Source organism: Crocodylus siamensis, chromosome 6 (genome assembly GCF_052110815.1).
Source record: "Crocodylus siamensis isolate JL-2025a chromosome 6, ASM5211081v1, whole genome shotgun sequence".
Lineage (NCBI taxonomy): Eukaryota > Metazoa > Chordata > Crocodylia > Crocodylidae > Crocodylus > Crocodylus siamensis.
In genome coordinates this window covers 48,249,962-48,271,338 of record NC_143400.1, presented here as the reverse complement: position 1 = coordinate 48,271,338, position 21,377 = coordinate 48,249,962, and the positions used below count along the sequence as shown (strand labels likewise).

Below are 21,377 nucleotides of genomic sequence, written 5' to 3'. Positions count from 1 at the left end.
ATCCAGAATTTGTAGCATGTACTTCTGGTCCACTTCCAGGTCTGCTGCCGAACATGCAGGGGAGTCCCCTGTGCTCCCATGGGATGCTCCATTTGCCCCACCATCTTGGCATTTATGAGCCATGCCTAGTATCTTGACATATGTAGAAAAGACATATAAAGCTGCATCTATGGCCAAATTGTCAAATCTCTTAGAATCTCTCTGAATCGAATCAGAATCTTCTGAATGGAGAGGTTAATGGGTCTCCTGGTTTGATTCAGATTTGGAGATTCAGCAGCCGAATGGAGCCAAACCCCTCTGAATCATATCAGTGACAGAAGCTTTGCACAGCCCTAGTTTTCAACCTTTTTGGAGCAGTGTATCCCTGGAGGCTGGATGTGGAGCAGGGGTCGGGGGAGGATGGCACACAGCCACATGTGGAGCAACAGCAGCCACCGTGTGTGAGTTTCCCCTGCCCTCCACATCTGGCTGAGTGGGTGATGCCTGCGCAGCAGTGCAAGATGGTGCATGTAGGTGCTCCATCCCTTCCCACCTACGCTTCCCCCCTAAGGCTTTCTCAAGTATCCCCAGAAGTACACGTACTCCTGGTTCACAACTCCTGCCTTAGAGAACCAGTAATGCAGGAGCCCAGAGGAAGTGGAGACCAGCAGGGAGTGCAGGTGCCCACAGATTGAGAATGGGGCCCAGTGGGGTGTAAGGAATCAGGGAGGCTGGGACTGGGACTAGGAACCAGGAAGGACTGAGAGGGTTTGAGCAAATAGTGGGTCCACTGGTCCAGAGCAGGGAGGAAAGGCAGAACAGGGTATCGGGGAGCCCAGAGAAGGGGAGATTCACATAGGACAGGGGGTCCAGGATCCTGGAGAGAAGGGGATGTATGTGGTAACAAGGGTCTGGAATACTAAAGGAGGCTGAACATGGGACCAGGCAGTGGGAGAGCCTGGAGAAGAGGGGCTGAATGAGGGACAAGGGGGTCAACAGAGACCCAGTGTGGAAATTATTAAGATTAAGGCCCATGGGCAACCTCACTTACTCAACTTTTGATAAGAACAAGGTATGATGGGCAAGTAATTGAGGGAGGGTGGGTGATGAATAGAGTCAGAATCAGGCAGGAACCACATGGCCACCAAAAGGCATCATGTTCTTCTCGAGGGAAAAAGTGAAAACGCTAACCCATGAAATATACAATCTGGAACAAAATATCTAATGGGTATTAGTAAGCACAAAAGGCCAAAGTGGTTTGATGCAAGAGAGCATACAAAAATGGGAAAGTGGCAAAGAGGGTAAAATCCCCAGAGCCATACCCATGGTGGGTGTACCACCTAGGTCTGGGTTCTCTGCTAGCTTGTGACTTTTGTACATGAGGCCTTGGAAATGTAAAGAACAAAAGATCTATCAAATTATTCTTATTGCATGGTTGCTTGACTGGGCAGACTTAGAGCCAGAGACAGGGTACAAATGGCTTTTCACCCTGGGTGGAAACCACTTCGCTGTGTGCTACTTGAGTACTTGCTAACCTGCTCAGTTTCTCCTGTGTCAGCAGGTGTTTGCTGTAATCAAAATATATCATGTGTCACAATGAGTATTTTATGTAGGGAAAAATGATGAATGTGTTTTCAGTTGTTCAGTCAGCAAGATGTTGAATATGTTACTGTGATGGAAAAAGAAGAGATTGAGAGAGTTTAAGTTGGCACCTGGTGCAGTAGTCAACCATCCAAAGCCTCACTATTGATGGGCAAGTCCACCAGGTTTTGGTAATAGGAATCATGACCATTTCTACAAATTGAACTACTGACTTAGAGGAAATCAAGTTAGGCATGGTGAAGATAGTCCAAAGTTGCTTCACAAGTTTACCACCAGACATGTAAATCATACATTGTGTTAATAATGAAAACCATGCTGAATTGACAGTAAAACATGTAAATGAAGAGGTCAAAATTATTTGTGACTCAAATGCAAAATGATGCTGAATGAAGGTTGTGGGAGCCTGTGTTTGGATGGTCCCTTGCATATTTAATTGGATGTTGTACCCTATCATTCTAAATTTTGCAACACTGATATTTCTTTGTAGCCTTCTGTTTGCAATGTGGTGTTGGATAGGCAAGCTATATAATTGGTTAGAATGGCAAAGGGAAAAGCAGGAGCTTGCACAGTGATTGCTGTAGCCCAGCAGGGGCAAGCCTGGATCTGCCCTCTGCTTTGCCATCAAGAACTTACTTGGTTGCTTGCTGAATTGTGGTAGGCCTAGAGCGCAGAAGAAGACATGGTGGCACCAGAACAGTGACATGACCGGAGTGGTAAAATAGGTAGCATCACTAAGCACCAACAGGGATGGGGGGGCAGGGGGAAATGGCTTTTTTTTCTGCTTCATAATTGCTCTTCCTTTCCCTCCTCACCAGAATTAGCAGCAGGAGGGAGGAGGGGATGAGATGCAATTATGGTGACAGCTTCCCTACGCTTTCTCAGTCCTGATCCCCTGGGTGGGAACTCCCTAGTCCTGACTTCCTACATCCCAGTCATGTCTCTGAACACCACAACCATCAGAGCATTTTTTAAATTAACACTATGCCTAACTATTTCCAGCATGGGAATACAGGCTGGGGGAAGGACACTACTGCCTAAAAACCTAATAATATAAGGGACAATTTGTTAATTTGGTTGTCAAACAAAAAACACAACTTTTTAAAACATTGTAAATACCCAAGTAGTGTGTTCTTGGCTCTTGCCACAACTGGACCTGAGCGCCATGAATGGACCTGATGCAGTTAGGAAATCCAGTACAGGCAAATCCAGGTGTAAGAAGCCCTGCCATGGAGAAGTGCACTAACCATACTGCCAGCATCTTCTACATGGCAGAGTACAAGATCCAAATGGCCAATTAAGCTGTGGACTTAACCATGCTTACAGAGAGGTGTGCAAAGCAGGTCCTATTCAATTCAGATTTGGCCTGAGTTGGGGACAGTGATTCAATTAATTGATTAAGATCACTGTCCCTGATTCAAATTGGCTGAATCAGGATCTGAAGATTTAATGCTGATTTGGAGAATCAGCAATTCGGACATAGACACAGTTTCAAATGTTTTTTCTATGTATCTTGAGGTACCTGGCACAGCTTGTGAACACTACAATGCTGGGGCGCATGGAGTGTCTCAGAGGAGTGCAGGGGGGAGCAGGGTCCTCCATGTGCTTGGCGGTGAACCCAGAAGTGGACCAGAACTACTGGGTCTCCTGGGGAGCGTGCTGGGGGCCCCCTGCATGCTCCCTGGCTTGGTGATTAGCCACAGGAGGACCCCGGGTGCCCCCATTCGAGACCCAGGAGGCATCAGTCACCGAGCAAGGGAGATGCAGGGGGGCCCCCCAATGCGCTCCATGGTGGACCTGGATATGGAATGGAAATGCTTCTGGTCCACTTCTAGGTGTGCTGCTCAGCGTGCTGGGGAGCCTCCTGTGCTGCTGTGGGATGCTCTGTGCCCCAGCATTGCAGCACTCATGAGCCCCTGCTACCTAGAGGTATGTAGAGAAAACATTTGAAGTTGTGTGTATGTCCAAATCTCTGACCTGTGTTCAAGGTTCAGGCTCATAAAGTTTGTGTAATGAGGCTATGGCACACCATGTAGCACGGGGCAAACTTTTATGAGCTGAATATTCTTGCTAATTAAATGCTTCAGGCCAGCTACCTGAATGTCTATCAACATACACATTCGGGGGAGGAGAGGAGATGAAGAAGGGGAAGACATATGCCCTACCTGTTGGGTTTATCTCAGTGGGAATCTATGTTTATGTAGATTCATCTCTAGGTGGAGAATCATATTAATACATCTAATAGTGCTAATATTACATAGCACCCCTTAAAAAATCTCAAGGTAACCCAGGGTACCATGCCACATTGGCTGAGAACCACTGTCCTAGTGTAAACAACATAGCACAGACTATGAACCTCCATCCCCTTGCTTCTATTTGACTAACTTGTGAGTAAGCAGCATCTATCAGGAGGGCACCCAGTATGGATTTAAGACCGCCATGGCGGGAGAAACTAACCTTTCCTCTGCTAGCTGCTTTTAATGGTTATTTTTTCTCATTTTTACAATGTGTGTCTTATTTTTAATTGGAATTGATTTGGAGTTAATTAATCGCTAGTGGCTTTTGCTATGTCTGTGGTTTTCTTTCTTTGTATCAGGTGCTTTATATTGTACTAACGATAGATGAATGATATCTGTGTATTCATATGAAGAGACAATTTTCTGCAGGCTTCATGAGGCAGGAAGTACAGTAGTTTTCATGCATATTGCCTGGTGTAGAGTTGTTAAATTATTTGGTTAAGAGCTATGTTAGATGCAGGAAGTATAAAGTGCAGCAGCCCCCGGATCACAGCTCTTGCTCCTTCATCACTTTTAAGACTGATATCCAACATACACATTCAAAGATGACTGTTTTTGCTAATCCTTTCCTAAGCCCTTTATGAAATAGCAGGGTGTTTAGCTGTGGTGTCAGCCCTTAGGAGGAGATGGACAAACATGGACACAAGCAAACACAAGCAGGGAAGGGGAAATACAATTGGACTGTAGAACCTAGATCAGCATTATCACGTGATGATTTCAGTTGTGAAAATTGTGGTTAGAAAACAAATGCTGCTTAAAATTCAAAGAAGTTTGTCACCACGGTCTGGAGTGAGATGTGCTTAAAAAAGGAAAGGATTTAAAAATTGAAAGAAAAACTTAAAATATGGGGGTGACTTACTATAATGAAACACTCATTCTTATAATAACACACCATATTGTTAGGAGAGGCCTAAAAACATAGGTAGATATAAATATAGAGGGAGAGTTGGAGGCTAATGAACATTAGGCAGAGAGATGTGCAGATGCATGCAAATCATTATTCATTATTTCCCACTTTATGAGCCTGAACTGTAGTTTAGTTCTATAAACACAGAAGAGGCTTAATTTGAAATCATTTTTCTACCTATGGTCCGCCTCAAAGCATCTTTCACATCCTTGTTCCTGAGGCTGTAGATGAAGGGATTCAACATGGGGATGACAAGGGTATAAAACACAGACACCACCTTGCTCAGATGTGGGGAAGACAGAGAACCTGGCTGGGCATACATAAAGGAAACGGTTGCAAAGAATAAAGCCACAGCCACCATGTGGGAGGAGCAGGTGGATAAGGTCCTGGACCTGCCCTTGGCTGAACGAATCCTGAGAATGGCATAGATGATGTAGGCGTAGGAGATGAGGATGGTTCCTGAGGTGCTCACTATGATGAAACCAGATAAAACAAACATTACCAATTTATTGATGTAAATATCGCTGCAGGACAGGTTTAGTAGCGGGGGACCATCACAGAAGAAATGGTTGATCTCTTTAGGCCCACAGTAGCTGAGTGAAAAGGTGAAGCTGGTTTCCACTAGCGAATGTGCGCCACCACAGATATAGGAGGCAACAATGAGCTGCACACAAAACCTTTTGGACATGGTGACAGGATAGAGCAGTGGGTTGCAGATGGCTATGTATCGATCGTATGCCATTGCTGTCAGGATGAGGGTTTCTATGACAACAAACACAGCAAAAAAGAAGAACTGTGCAGCACATCCATTGTAGGAAATGGTTTTGCTGCTTTGTAAGAAGGTGGCCATGGCTTTGGGGGCAATGGTTGAGGAGTAGCAGAGGTCTAGGAGTGACAGGTTCATGAGGAAGAAATACATGGGGGTGTGAAGGTGAGGGTCGATTCGAATGATGAGAACCATGATGGTGTTCCCTAGCATGGTTGTCAAGTAAATCACAAGGAACACCACAAAGGGCAGCACCTGAGTGCCAGCACCACTCCCGAATCCCAGCAGGATGAATTCTGTCACGGCCGTGTGGTTTTGCTCTCCTGTAGACTGCATCGCTCATCTCTGCCTGGGGGGCAAAGATGTGTATGGATGAAGGAAATAGCAAAGTGGCTAAACAGACTGCAGAACGCTTCAAGTCCCTTTGGGCTTATTGTGACAGAGCCCTTCAAAACTTACTTAAACCTCAACTTGATAAATCTACAGCAAGTCTATTGAAAATCAGAGTTTTCTTCAATGAATCTATTTTTACATATAATTTCTCCTTATGATAACACTTGGGGAAAGTGCCCTTGGTATAATATTAGCAAAATCTACTGGTGTCGCTTGTCATTCACAGGTTTATGAAGTGTTATTCAGCCTTTCTGTGCTTGGTGGAACATGGCTCCCAGTCTGTACATGGATATACTTTAAACTGAGAGGTTTGAACGGGGGGGGATATGGTATGACTATTTTCTTGCTGCAAACCCACAATTTTTCATTGGACTAGAGCAAACCCTCAAGAAATACTTAAAAGGATGAGTCCTCAGTTCACCTGATGGCATCTTTGCAACCATGGCACATGTACCATAGCCAAACAGAAGCAATACCTGTGTCCTGTAGTAATGTCTATGGAATCTCAGCTCAGTAAGAATGAAATCAGCCAAGGTTGGAACCGAGGTGGTGATTTTGAAAATCTCCCTTGGTGCCTACCGGTATCTTGAGGTACTCAGGTGCTTTGAGAAATGTGCCCCAAACTCCTGTGGTGCCTCTGCAAACAGCAACCTCATGTAAATAGAAAAGAAAGGCTGGCTTCTCGATAAAGACGGACTCATTCAGGTCACCTTCCCACCTTTATTTGTTACATTCACAGAGGCTTGCACAAGATGTCTAGACTTCTTGTTTTTGAGACTTCCAGCAATTGTTTAAAACAGAATATTGGGTTTATGATTTAAAAATATGTTTACATACATTTTTGGCTTGCCACAACTATGGAAATAGAAACCCGCATAATGGAAATAGAAACATACATAAATAAATGCATAAACCCCAAACAGAACCAAAAGAAAATTAAGACCATGGAACTTAAGGAAAACACTAGTTTTTTTTTCAGTATGATAAAGTATTTGTCTGTGAAATGTTAGCCTTTCAATGAAAATAGAAATTTTCCTTTTGTTTTGTCTTACTTTTGTTTTCAATATTAGAAAGTGTTTGGCTGATACAATTTAGCTTTTGAATAAAAAGTAAGAATGTTGATTTAAAATTATAGAACCAGCTGTATTGCCAAATTTAAAAGTACAAAAACTAGCTCGGTTGAGGCAGCATACACCTACCCACCAAAAGCCTTTTTGCATGGAATGGAGACATTGAATGAAAAATCTTCTGCATTTTATCATTGTTATCTCACGTAAAGCTTCCCAGTGCCTTCACTTTCCTAGCTGACAGGTACCAGAAAGCAAGACTCACCCCAGCTTCATTCAACTTGATCTCTTTTGGAGCTTTCTGAAACCACCTCAGATGCTCTTCTATCTACAGGTCTGCCCTTTTCACTGCCACCTAATCTAAGAATTTGGGTAGTAAATTTGTCTTAACATTGATAACTGATTTGGGATCTTTACTGCCCTAGAAATCCTTTCTGCCAAGCTCAAGTGTTGGGACTGTTCTAGCAGTTATATTGAAGGGAGTGGTATTGAGTCATGGCCTTGCGGTCTCTGGAGAATAGGTGGTAGGAGATCACTGCAGTGAGCTTCTCCCTGGTGACGAGATGTGTTTTCAGTCCCAGCCCTGTGGACCCATTCTGGAGTGAATTAGAGAGGCACTAGATTGATGTCCCTGGATGAATGCTATAAAAATATTCTCTCTTTCAAATCAACAGCAATCAGACTGAGCTGGCATAAAGGTTCCCCTGCAGCTATGATTTCCTCTCCTCCCCTCTTTCTCTCTCTGGCTACCTGCCTGTGTTTCAGGCCCTGCTTGACCCTGAGACCATGAGCTCTTTGGACATGGCCTGGAGAAGGATGTGGGGAGCACAGTGTATGTGCCAGGGGAGAACAGCATTGTGTTGTAGTGGGCTCTAGGCCATTCTTCATCGTGTCCTGGAAGTAGATGAACCAGATTTGTTTATAGCCATGTTTCTTATTTGCTTGTTTGGGCTGTTTTCTGTCTGGTAGAAGCTATCTCCTCTTTTTTCACTCACTGTTGCAGAGCAAATCTCCAAGCCCCAACCCCTCAGGGCCTGGCTCACAAGCAGGTAGCTCCATCATGTGCAGGTCCTTAGACAGCCCACAGCTCTTGGCCACTTTTCAGCAGAGCAGCTATTTCTACCCCCAAGATTGAGAGCAGAGCTTGTATGTCCCCAGGGCCTCTCTTTCCCAGGAAGATGTTGCTGGAGGAGCGAAAAGAGCAGCCAGTGGAGAAGGAGCTAGAGAAGACAGAGAGGTCCTTGGAGGGGCAAAGCCAGGTGGGGAGTGGCAGTGGGGAGAAGCAGCATATGTGGGGCCTGGAGAGTAAAGGAAGGAGAGAGACACTGGCTAATGGGCATTTCAGGAGTAGTAAGGAAAGGGAACCAGAGGTTGATCCCTGTCTCTTACCTCAGTGGCCCCTTGCCACAGGCCTCAGCACCCTCCCTGCTCACTTCTGCCCCCTTGCCCAGCATGGCACATGTCTAATGGGTGAGCAGACACAGCTGGACATCCAGGCAAATGGTCTTTAACTCCATATACTGGCAAGGGGAGGGAATCCCACAGTCTAGGCTGTTTAGGAGTTGATCTAGGGGGAGTGGTAAAATGTTTTTCTGAATTTTAGAAAAACATTTTCAAACCTGGGGGAATATAATGACTGGTAGGCATAACCTGAAAGGAAGGTCAGAGGGAGATAGCAGTGGCCAAGGTTTAGGAGTAGATAGTACAGACACTGGAGTTTTAAGTATATGGGCCTAGAGATTGCGAGGGACAAAGTCCACAGATTGGCTGTTGAAGTTGCTGTCCCTGCTGCTCAAAGAGGCTAAAGTTAGCATGTAATTAATAACGTTCAGTCTGAAAAGCATGAAGTGTCAGTATGAATTGGGGCCAGACTACAGGCCACTCTAGGGGGAAAAAAGTGAAAACACTGACCTGTGAATTATGATGTGGGCCAAAATGCCTCTGGGCCATTAGCATGCACCCAAGGCCAATGTGATTTGAGTGCTGATGCCTGAGAAAGCATGGGAAAATAGGAAAGTAGCCAAAAGGGGTAATTCCCAGAAACAAGCCCATGGTGGGTAGCCCAGCTAGATCTGTGTTTCCTGATAGCTTGTGAATTTTTATACTTGGGTCCCTTGGGAAGGTAAGAAAGGAGATTAATCCAGTTGTTCTTATTGGTTGGGTGGTTGGCTGGTCAGACTTTGAACCTGAGAAAGGGCACAAATAGCCACTTAAGCAAGATATTAGAGTTGGGAGGGACCCAGGAGATCATGTAGTCCATCCCTCTGCCCAGGCTGGACCATCCCCACTTTATCAGCCCTGCTAAATCTTTGTCATCCCAGGTCTTAAAAACCTCCAAGGATGGAGATTATCTGGGTAACCTGTTCCAGTGTTTTACCACCGTCTTAGTGAGAATGTATGTGCTCATACGTAACCTAAACTTCCCTTGCTGCAACTGGAGCCCATTGCTCCTTGTTCTGTCATCTGCCACCACTGAGAACAGTCCGGCTCCATCCTCTTAGGAACCCCTGCAGGGACCTGACGGCTGCTATCAAAACCCCGCTCAGTCTTCTCTTTTGCAGACTTAATCAGCGCAGTTACCTCAGCCTCTCCTCAGATCTCATGTGCCGCAGTCCCCTAACCATTTATGTTGCTCTCTGCTGCACTCTTTCCTATCTGTTCACATCCTTTCTATAATGGGAGGCCCAAAAGTGGATACACAGTAGTATACGCTCCATAAGTGGCCTCACCAGTGCAAAATAGAGGGCATTAATTATTTCCATCAATCTGCTAGCAACTATCCTACTAATGCTGCCCAGTACAAGCAGTCCTCAACTTACAACTGTTTGAGTTGCGATGAATGTCACTTACAACATTTATAAATTGACACCACATTTCAACGTTCTGATGTGGGCTTTGTCTTTATGATGGCCGATACTGTTCGCAGCTGGAAAGTTCTGGAAGGGGTTGGGAAAGGGGTGTGGGGGGGCAGACCAGCGCCCCCCACAGTGAGGAAGAGAGTAGGCTGGGGCTGGGCCTAGGGCTGGGGCAAGCGTTGCCCAGCTGGGGCTGGGTGGGCATTGGGAGTGGGGGGGGGGGGCGGTAGCCCCCACCACTGTGCACTTCTTGTCTGGCAGCTGAACTGGCAGTTCCTGCCGCTGCTTCCACTGCTGGTCCGGGAGGGCATGGGGGGGCATGTGGCCCCGGATCTGTGCAGGGTGGGGCAGCTGGGCTGTGCTCCAGGTGGGCGGTGGGGTCTCTGGTGAATTTTTGGGTGGCTTCAGCCTCTCCAGTACCCTGCTCTGCTGCTTGCCCTGCTGCCAATTACCCAGCTCTGGGGGATGGGTATGGGGCACAACTGTTTCACTGCCTCTGCACAAGCGGCTTGCAGCAGCAGGAGCTGCCCTCCACACCGTGTCCTCCAGATGAGCTGTGGTTTTGAGGGTATGAAGGGCGGTGGGTGTGTGCCCCTGGATTTGTGTGGGGTGGGCAGCAGAGCAGAGCTATGGAGAGGCTGCAGCCACCTGAAAATTTGCCATAGTCCCCACTGCCTGCCCGAAGCACAGCCCTGTGAAGCCCCTGCCCCGCCTGCCCCACCCCGCACAGATCCAGGGGCACACACCCCCACCATGCCTACATGGACCAGTGGTGGGAACCGCTAGTTGAGCCACCGAAAGAGCAGCATGCAGTGGCAGGAGCCACCACCCACCCTTCCCATGCCTGCCCGGCCCCAGCTGGGCAGCGCTTGCACCAGCCACAGCCCCAGTTGCTCCCTCACCACAGGGGGCCATTGATTTGCCCCACCCCATGCCCCTTCCCTTTTCCCTCCCCTTCCTCCACTTACCAGCTGCACTCAGTATCAACCATCATAAAGAGACCGATCCCCTCATTTGTAACACTGTTCCTATGGGAAAATTGGCTCTGAGTTATGACATTTTGACTTATGATCTGGTTTTCAGGAACCAATTGCATCATAAGTCTGAGGACTACCTATATATTCTTAGCGTTCATGGCAGCAAGGACACACTGTTGATTCAGATCCATCTTATTGTCTACTGGAACCCCCCAGTCCTTTTGTGCAGAGCTTCTACCCAGCCAGTCAGCCCCCCACCTATACCGATACCTGGGATTCTTCCATCCTAAATGCAGGATGTTTTACTTGTCTTTTTTGAATCTCATGAGATTTCTTGTGGCCCAGGCCTCCAATTGATCTAGGTCACTGAATCTTTGCCCTACTCTCCTACATGCCTACTACACCCTGCAGCTTGGTGCCATCCATGACCTTGCTTAGTGTGCAATCCATCCCAACTCTGAAATTGTTAATGAAGATAGTGAACAAAACTGCCCCCCCTTCCCCCACCCCCCGGACGAAACCCTGGGGCACTCCACTTGATACCGGATGCCAACTAGACATCGAGCCATTCATAAATTCATAGATTGTAAGGCCAGAAGGGACCCCAGAAGATCATCAGATCCAACCTCCTGCACCAAGCAGGAAAGAAAATGGGGGGTCAGGTGATGCCAGCAAGGTGACTGTATAGTCTCCTTTTGAAGATTTCCAGGGTTGGTGATTGGACCACCTCTGGAGGGAGCTTATTCTACAGTCTGGGCACCGTGACTTTTAAGAAGTTTTTCCTAATATTGATCCTGAATCGATCTTCTAAGAATATGTGGCCATTACTTCTGGTTTTCCCATCCGGTGCCTAGGTGAACAGTTGCTCACCAAGCCGTTGATGTACGCCCCTAGTGTAGTAGTAAGCTACAATCAGGTCCTGTCTCTTTGCCTCAGGCTGAAGAGTCCCAGATCCCTCAGCCTTTTCTCGTATGGCTTGCTGTGTCAGACTCTGATCATACAGGTGGCTCTTCTTTGGACTCTCTTGAACTTGTCCACATCCTTGTTAAAGTGTGGTGCCCAGAACTGGATGCAGATCATGGGATACTAGATCAAAAGACTTTTCGAAGTCAAAGTATACAATGTCAGCCTGCTCTTTCACGTCCAGGTGGCGAGTTACTTGGTCATAGAAGGAGATGAGTTTGGTAAGACAAGACCTGCCTGTGATGAAGCCATGCTGGCTATCATTCTGAATCTTACCTTCTGTGGGCTTATCACAGATAGACTCCTTGATGAACTTTTCTAGGATTTTCCCTAGGATGGAAGTTAGACTGATTGCCCTGTAGTTACCTGGGTCCTCCCTCCTGCCCTTCTTGTGGATGGACACAACACTGGCCCTCTTCCAGTCCTCAGGGACTTCTCCAGAGTGCCATGAGTTGTGGAAGACTTTTGCTAGGGGTTCCACAATGACTTCAGCCAGCTTCTTCAGCACTCTCAGATGAAGATCATCCGGTCCTGCTGACTTGTATTTGTCTAATATTTAAAATTGCTCATATACCAATTCTACAGCAGTAGTAGGATGGTAATTATTCTTACCATGCTCACCCCCTTTTCCAACTGTCATGGTTTTTCCCTTTGTCCAGTGAAAGACTGAGGCAAAGTAGTCATTCAGGAGTTCATCTTTCTCATGGGTACCAATAACTAGCTCTCCTGAGCTGTTGAGTAATGGCCGCATACTTCCATTTGTTTTCCTTCTGTTTGCTATGTACCTAAAGAAGGACTTCTTGTTGTCTTTGATTTCTGTTGCTTATCTAAGTTCAGTCACCACTTTAGTCTGTCTTATCTGTTCCCTGCACATGTGGGCTGTCGTGGAATAGTTCGCCTTGGGGCCCACCCCAAGCTTCCCTTGTTTATAAGCCTCTTTCTTCTTTCTTAAGAGGCCTGTGATTTCCCTGTTTAGCCATGAGGGCTTCCCAGCCCTTCTGTTACCTTTTCTCTGCATGGGAATGGACTTCCTTTGTGCTTCAGGACTGTGTCCTTAAGGAACAACCACTCTTCATGCACATCTTTTGCCTTCTGTCCTTGGTCCTGCAGCACTTGCCCTACTAGTGACCTAAGTTTGTTGAAATTTGCATTTTTCAAGTCCAAGACTTTGATCCTGCTATCTGATTTGTCTGCCTTATGTTGAACAGTGAACATGATGGTTTCATGGTCGCTGTTGTCCAGACTTCCATCTATATTTAAGTCAGTCATGAGGTAGACTTCTTTGGCTAGGACCAAGTCTAGCAGAATGTCACCTCTGGTTGGCTTATGCACCTCCTGGGTCAGGAAGAGCTCTTCAACACAGGCCAGGAAGGATCACAAGCATTTCAGCTTGGCCAAGTGTTCCTCCCAGGTGATATCTGGATAATTTGAACTGCGCATGATGACCATGTCATGTGCACATGCAGCATCAGTGAATTCTTGGGTGAACTCCAGATTGAGTTCCTTCCCCTGGTTTGGTGGTCTGTAGTATACACCTATAGTTAGGACTCTCTTGCCGCCCTATCCCTCCCCACGCAACTTGACCCAGAGGGTTTCAAGCCATTTTGGAGCCAATGTCACCTTCCAAGGTGGTGTAGTGCTCTTTCACATAGAGAGCAACCCCTCCACCTTTCTTCTCCACCCAGTCCTTTCTATGCAGGGTATAGCCCTCTGTAAACACTCCATCGATCACTAACTGTTTAGTCATTGATCTAGCCAGGTTTCTATCCACTGTACAGTCCATTCATCCAACCCATACTTCCTTAGCTTTCTTGTATGAATGATTTGGGAGACTCTATCAAAAGCCTTGCTAAAGTCTAGGTATGTTGGATACAAAGAACCAACTCACAGGATCATCATAAAATTCTTGTTTATTGGACAGATGCAAAAGTCAGGCCATAAACCTCTGTGCTGATCCCCTCAAACACACACACTCATTCACGTGCACACACACACACACTCACAGTAGCTAGCTCTGAACACTAAGCACTGGTGTCAAGATATACCTATCCCCAAGCACTGGAGTCTGTCATCAATGGCCAGTCGAGGCTTCTTTCAGTGTGATGTTGTTTCAGAAGGGGGTTGCCGGCTGGTCCTTCTGACTGGACAGGCAGGGTGCTAGTCAGGTCAAAGAGGGCACCATTGGAGGTCATTCTTCACTGCGTTTTATCCCTCTCTGGCAGACTTTGGTGACTCCCGAATTCTTGGGCTTACCCAATCCAGGGGTCGTTGAGCTTGAGGGACATCCCTCTTGGTAGCTACTGGATGGCAGCTGTCAGCCCCAAGAGTCACATCCACATGTACAATCAGGAGTCTGTTGATGAATTTTGATTGATTCACTGCTGTGATGAAGAGAGCTCTGGAAGTGGTTGAGGAATTCCTGGCTCTTTATTGATTATTTCCTCTCCTTGGTCTCTGATTTTGTTGGTGTTAACTACCACTCATTAACATACTTATCCAGACTAGCTACTGTGTTACACAATCAACCATGATTCATTCAGGGACCTGCTCCATATAGAGATTCCTGCTCTTACTAACATTGTTACATGGTACAACTTACTTTTAAACTTAAAGGACATGTGTAAAATCATCTACAAGCTATATTTTTACTACACATACACCTTATATAAAAGCAATAATGATATAATAAAAGAAAAAGAGAGGAAGGAAGAAAAGGTAGAAAAGAGAAAGCATCCCCAAAAAGGGGGCAAATACTAAAATAGGGACTTTTGCCATATGGAGGAGCTTCACATTTGAGTCGGAGAGGCAGGGGCAGACAAAAGGGTTTCTTGCTACAGGTATACCACATCCACTGCCTTCCCCACATCCCCAGACCCAGTTATCTCATCATAGAAGGCAATCAGGCTGGTCAGGCATAATTTGGCCTTGGTGAATCAATGCAGACTGTTCCTAATCAAATTTTTCTCCTCCAAGTGCTTAAAAATGGATTCCTTGAGAACCTGCTGCATGCTTTTTCCAGGGACTGAAGTGAGGCTGGCTGGTCTGTTTTTCTCTGGATCCTCTGAAAGCAAGATCTAGGACACATATATGGTGTGTCTACATCAGTGGTTAAGAAATCACCTATTCTTCAAAATGGGGAATAACATTCAGGACCGCTTCCCCCTAAACTTTAAATGTGCTCCTTTGCCATTCAGCCTGTCCAGTGTCACTCAAAATGTTAAAGACAATTACTTCCTCTGTGAGACAGCATGCAATACACTGGAGTGCAGTGGTTCCCAACTTTTTGTTCCCACAACCTGCTTCTGGGAGTGGAGTGTGGCAGTGGCAGCAGGGGCTGATGCGGGGGAGCTCCCGGCACATGGTACAGCTCATTTTTTGTGTGTGACGCTTTGGCATTGCCCCCATGATCCTCATTTGGGTCATGACCCTGGGTTGGGAACAGCTGCCCTAGTGACACACAGTTGGTGAATCTACATGAGATGTTTACTGCAGGGCTACTTAATTAGCTCTGCAGTAAAGTCTCTGTGTCTACACATATGGCCTTATTAGGCTACAGCAAACTAATTAACTCTGTCATATATTAGTGCTTGTAAACACAAGTACTATCCTGCAGCAGAGTTCTTTATTGCTCAGCAGTAGATATGTAGACACTCATGGGGCTGGCTGGGGCATGATGGTTCTTCAGTTCAGGGGCTGCCTGCTGGCTAGCCCCACACTGAAGTACCCTTGTGCCCCAGCCAGCTACTCTGTAGCATGTTGAGCTGGGTTGGAGTAACCCTGGGCTGGAAAACTTACCCCTTAGGTCCCTGCTATCCGGAGATGCTCTGACTGGCCTCAATCTGTTGTGGTCCTGGGTACACGAGTAAACATGGCACCCAGGAGCAATAAAATCTGGTGTGATATGTGCTGGCATTTATTGCTGGAGTTCATTCATGTGTGGACGTGCGCAGTGAGTATAAGAACAGAATTTGTCAGTGACAATGTATGCTCAGGAGACTGGATTAGGCAGAGTGAGAAAGGTAACTGGATAAATGGGCAGAAAAGATAGTGTCCTTCCAGTCGCTCTGTATCTGTACTAAGAGAAGTCTCATTTACCTCTGACAAACAAAGAGCATGAGAGGGTGCAGCTACTTCTGCTGCTGGTGATGACACTGAAAGTATAGAAGGTAAATCAACAGTGACTTATGAAAGACTAGCAAATTGCTCATCAAGGAATGACAGGGGAAGGGGGGTGAGTGGGGACAGGTAGACAAAGGATTGGCTGGGATGAAGGAGTTGGGGACAGTCCTGCTTTGAGCAGGTGACTGGACTAGATGAGGTCCTGAGGTGCCTCCCAACCCTCATTTTCTATGTTTGTATGTTTAAGAGAATGGGTTAACACAGTAAGAGGCATGGACACACTTCCTTACCTAAACTGGTTTTCTCTACCCAGAGCTCAGGGACAGATCTCTCTGGGACAGTCCCAGGCCTCCTATTGGTTTCTCTAAATTATAGTTTTTCTCCCCTCTTGAGAAAGCTCTTTGATGGAAAAAAGGAGAAAAATGAGCCAAGAATGATCATCTGAAGAAATAAATGAGATTCCTGGGATAGGCGTTTCACTCCCACCTCCTCAGCTTCCAGTTCATTTACTTTGAATCCTCTCTCACCTTGTCGCTCATCTTAAGACCCTGAAAATTTATAAATGCATCCACTTTATTACCATGCTGTTATCCTCAGTCATAAAAAACAGTGAGGAATAGGAGACTGCTTCCATCCTGGAAGGTTTTCAGGGACTCAGGCAAGTTCCTGTCAGAGTCCCATAGGTTTCTGTTGTATAGAGAGGTGTCTTCTACCTTCTGATAATCCACTCCCCACTCTGCTTTCCTCAAGGCAACATTTTGTAGGTGTTCTTAACCTTGGCTTGGCCTTAAAGAGCATAGGCCATTCCAGCCTGAATAGAGTCAAGCTGGGGCAGTTCCTTAGTAAAGAGTTTTTTCTTTCTGCTGGTGTGTCATCTCCATTTACAGCCTTCTTTGATTTAAGTCCTGGTGTGTAATAGCTGTAATACAAATACACACAAAACCTTCCTTCTCCACATGGGGAAATATTGTAGTGGCATGGTCCCATCTCCCTTTGGCTGTTTGCTGCATGCACACTGAGCAGACTTTCTGCCAGGAGCTCCACATGTGCTACGAGCTCTGTGAGTGAACTGGCTGGTTGGCTTGGAGTCTTTGCTTTCCAGTTGCTCTGCAGCCACCTGCTGTTTGCTCTTCCTTTCCCTCCTCGCCAGATTTGACAGCAGGAGAAAGAAGGGAATGAGGGGCAGGGGCAGTGGTGCTCATCCCATGCTTTCATGGAGCTGAGGAGCTGTAAGCAGCTGATGCTCACCACCTCTTCCATCCTGCTGAATTTAGGCTGTGGAGGTGTTTTAAAGTAGGGACTCCACGGGGCCTTACCCAGGGAAGTTCACAACACATGCAGATCTCCACTTATGTGCTGGTGAGCTCTGAGAGCTCACTGCCATCCCGGATCACGGCAAGGAATGGATCACAGCAAGGAACCATGGCAACACATTACTTGGCTGTGTCTCACAGGTGGGAGCGTGGCTACACAGATCCTGGATCTGCTCATGGATGAACCTTTACAGCTTCTGGTATGAAGCTTTCCTCTCCAACCAGGAAGACAGTCAGTGAGAGCTAGTGTGAAATGATTCCAGTGGCTGGTGAAACGTCAAAGAAGATAATGCTTCAAATCCTCCCAACTGCCAGTGCTAACATTAAACCACAAGTCTTGGATCTAAAAGTGAGTCCTTTCTGAAGAACCAGAAGCTGTGGCACATTGACATGCTTTGTTCAATGAAGAGGTTATTGGAGGGCAAAAACCACCACACTGCAAAAACATGCATGACAGACTGAGCTGGTTGGAAATTAGCGAATGTGCTTACTCAGAGAACTAATTTTCCATCAAAATGAGTTGCAACGGTGATTACAGAAAGATTTCTGTGATTACAGAAAGAAAGAATCTCCAACTGCCAGAACAACTACTTGAAAAGCTGGGCACAGCTCTGATCTTGGCAAGAGGTGTAGGTGGCCTGAGGGGCAAAGGGCTAAATTCTCTTGAAGTTTTTGTGCCTAAATGGGCACTATTGTTTAATTCCAAGTTTTGGTACTTCGGGAGCATATGTAATTCTGTTTCCCCAACAGCAAGATAAATTCATTCTGCTTGAGTACTAGTAGTAAAGCAGAGGAAGTGAGGAGCAGCCCTATGTGCTGATTTGGAGGGAGGTTGGAAACAGAACAACTGCCCTTGCAGCTATGCAGCCATGCTAAATACATCAGCAACCAGAAGTCCCTCCTGTCCCAGGTTAGGGACACACACTCAAAAAGATTGAGTCTGAATTGATTCAATCTTTGCAGGTTAGTCTAACCTGGCTATGCTAAATCAGTTTTGTAAATGGACAGACATCCCAGAAACACAGGCACATGACTGTAGTGGCTCAGACTAGAAGCCAGAGGGGATGGGGGGGAGCTTGAACAGCCCTCCCTTCCTTCCACAGTACTGAGCTGAGGGGGACATGGCCAGGCTCTGGCAGGATGCTGTGATTTACCTAGCATGGGATCCATAACAGTGTTTATCACCCAATTAAGAAAACAACAGGGGGACATTACCAGCTACGTCTTGATTCTGCCTGTTGGTTCTACCTGTTGATTCAGCATGACTGTAGCCAGCATGTGGTCTCCTACCTAATACACAGACACCACCTGAGCAAGGCGGAGGGGAGTGGGGAATTCCTGCTTAGCAGGGAGTTGCGGTGAGAGGGGAAGCAGCCTGCAGTCTCTGGAGTTGCGGCCAGGGAGCAGAGGGGAGAGACCAGCCCTGCTGTGGAGCAGAAAGCCACACCCAAGATGCTGAGGGAGTTTGGCATATCTTAAATCAGCAAGGGGTCTGGGACAGACATTGCATAAATGGGTTTGAGCCAAATTACTTAGTCTGATACTACATTCAACCAGGTTTATCCCAAACTGGTTTTAGCCATTTTCAAACTGGTTTATGTGCACTGGACATCTGTTCTGTTACAGGTTTATACCAGTTTCTGATCACTTAAACTGATATATGTGTAATGTCTGTCCCTAGCCCCAATGTGTAATAGCTGCCCTGCCTTGTTATGTCTCTGGGATCAGTTTTCCTACAGTTACTAATTCTTGAACAAAGGACAATTTTTATTTGCCAGCAGCAGTTAGCTTCAATTGAGAACTAACTGACTAATTCCCACAGGGAAACCTGAAACTACTAGCTGAAGAGGTCAAATGCTCTTAGTTGACATACCATTGACTCCAATGGCACTGTGTTAAAACTGTAGTTGACTGCAAGGAGTAATGCTTTTGCTAATTTTTTTCTTAAGAGCCTTATGAAATAGTAGGGTGTTTAGCTGGGGTCAGCTATAAAAAGGAAATGCCAACATGTGCACAAGCACACACAAGCATGGAATGGAGAATACATTTGGATTTCAGAATCTAGATCATCAGTGCCTTGTGACTATTTTAGCTGTGAAATGCTTGTAAGATAGAAAATGTTCCTTAATACTCAAGGAAGTTTGGAACAAGGGACACTCTTAAGACATATAAAAGGGATAAAATTTGAAAAAATATTGAAAAATGTGAGGTGACTGAATGTAATGAGTCAGTCATTTTTATAATGATATATCATACTGTTAGGAGAGGCCTAAATGCATAGGTAGATGTGAATATAGAAGTTGAGATGGTTGCAAGTGAAAATTATGTAGATAGATGGACAGATATATGTAAATAATTATAAATTACTTCTCATTTGGTTATGCTGAAGTGTAGCTTACCTGTGTATACACAGAAGAGGCTTATTTTGAAGTCATTTTCCTACCTATGTTCCTCTTCAAAGCATCTTTTACATCCTTGTTCCTGAGGCTGTAGATGAAGGGATTCAACATGGGGATGACAAGGGTATAAAACACAGACACAACCTTGCTCACATGTGGGGAAGACAGAGAACCTGGCTGGGTATACATAAAGGAAACCGTCCCAAAAAATAAAGCCACAACTAGCATGTGGGAGGAGCAGGTGGATAAGGTCCTGGACCTGCCCTTGGCTGAACGAATCCTGAGAATGGCATAGATGATGCAGGCATAGGAGATGAGGATGATTCCTGAGGTGATCACTATGATGAGGCCAGATAAAATGAAGAGCACAAGTTCGCTGATGTACATATCGCTGCAGGACAGGTTTAGTAGTGGGGGACCATCACAGAAGAAATGGTTGATCTCTTTAGGCCCACAGTAGCTGAGTGCAAAGGTGAAGCTGGTTTGCACCAGCGAATTTGTGCCACCACAGACATAGGATCCCACAATAAGCTGAACACAGGCCCTTTTAGACATGGTGACAGGATAGAGGAGTGGGTTGCAGATGGCTATGTATCGATCGTATGCCATTGCTGTCAGGATGAAGGCTTCTGTGGTGACAAAGAGAGCAAAAAAGAATGACTGTGCAGCACATCCATAGTAGGAAATGGTTTGCCTGCCTTGCAGGAAGGTGGCCATGGCTTTGGGGGCAATGGTTGGGGAGTAGCAGAGGTCTAATAGAGACAGATTCATGAGGAAGAAATACATGGGGGTGTGAAGGCGAGGGTCGATTCGAATGATGAGAACCATGATAGTGTTCCCTAGCACAGTTGTCACGTAAATCACAAAGAACACCATGAAGGGCAGCACCTGAGTCCCAGGATCACTTCCGAATCCCAGGAGGATGAATTCTGTCACCTCTGTGTGGTTCTCCTTTCTCACAGATGCCATTTCTCAGCTCTCCTGTGCGGGAAAAAAACAGTGCAAGGGTGACAGACAAAGCAAGTGTTGAGACAGATTGCAGAATGCTTGAAGTATCTGGGACTGGGTTTATGATAAAGACTGGCCCATTCAGCTCACTTTCCCCCCTTCGTTTCTTATATTCACAGAGTCTTGCACAATATGCCCAGACATTTTATTTTTGGGAATTCTTGCAATTTTTCAAAACAAAATATTGGGTTTATAATTAAATAAATATTTTTACGTACATTTCTGGATTTCCACAACTATGGAAATAGAAACATACATAATGGCAATAGTAAGATACATAAATAAATGCATAAACCACAAACAAGGTTCCTTGCGTGAATCTGATATCTTTTATTTGACCAACTTAAATAGTTGGAAAACAATTATTAAGCAATCTTTCGGGTTCAAAAACTCTTCGTCAGGCTAAGGAAGTTTCAGTAGTTGGTGTGCACTCTTCCTGGATGGAATGAAAAGTAAAGAAGCCAGAGACTGGGCTGGTGTGCATACAAGACAGGTCGTCAGTGAGAATGTAGATTGAGGAGTCAAAGGGTGAGAGACAGGCTGGGAGAGGGGGGGAAAGAGAGAAGGGGATGAATAGTGGAGAGATACCTAGGGAGTCAGATGTCAGGCATCCTACCTACACCTCTAATCCACAAACAGAACCAAAAGAAAATTAAGACCATGGAACTTAAGGAAAACACTAGTTTTTTTCCAGTATGATAAAGTATTTGTCTGTGAAGTGTTAGTTTTTCAATG

General features: G+C 45.8%; 2 protein-coding genes across 2 annotated transcripts; both read right to left on the bottom strand.

The window, feature by feature from the left end:
• Nucleotides 1-4,936: 4,936 nt before the first annotated feature.
• On the bottom strand, nt 4,937-5,884 carry LOC149862729 (olfactory receptor OR9H1-like). The gene has a single exon (XM_090052937.1). The coding sequence runs from the start codon at nt 5,882-5,884 to the stop codon at nt 4,937-4,939; it is 948 nt and encodes a 315-aa protein (XP_089909063.1).
• A 13,771-nt stretch (nt 5,885-19,655) lies between these two features.
• On the bottom strand, nt 19,656-20,603 carry LOC149862728 (olfactory receptor OR9H1-like). The gene has a single exon (XM_090053051.1). It carries the CDS (start codon nt 20,601-20,603, stop codon nt 19,656-19,658), a length of 948 nt encoding a protein of 315 aa, XP_089909177.1.
• Between the last annotated feature and the right edge of the window lie 774 nt (nt 20,604-21,377).

What these genes read in the sequence shown, in the direction of transcription:
- LOC149862729 (XM_090052937.1), bottom strand. Translation starts at nt 5,884, where the DNA reads ATGCAGTCTACAGGAGAGCAAAACCACACGGCCGTGACAGAATTCATC.
- LOC149862728 (XM_090053051.1), bottom strand. Translation starts at nt 20,603, where the DNA reads ATGGCATCTGTGAGAAAGGAGAACCACACAGAGGTGACAGAATTCATC.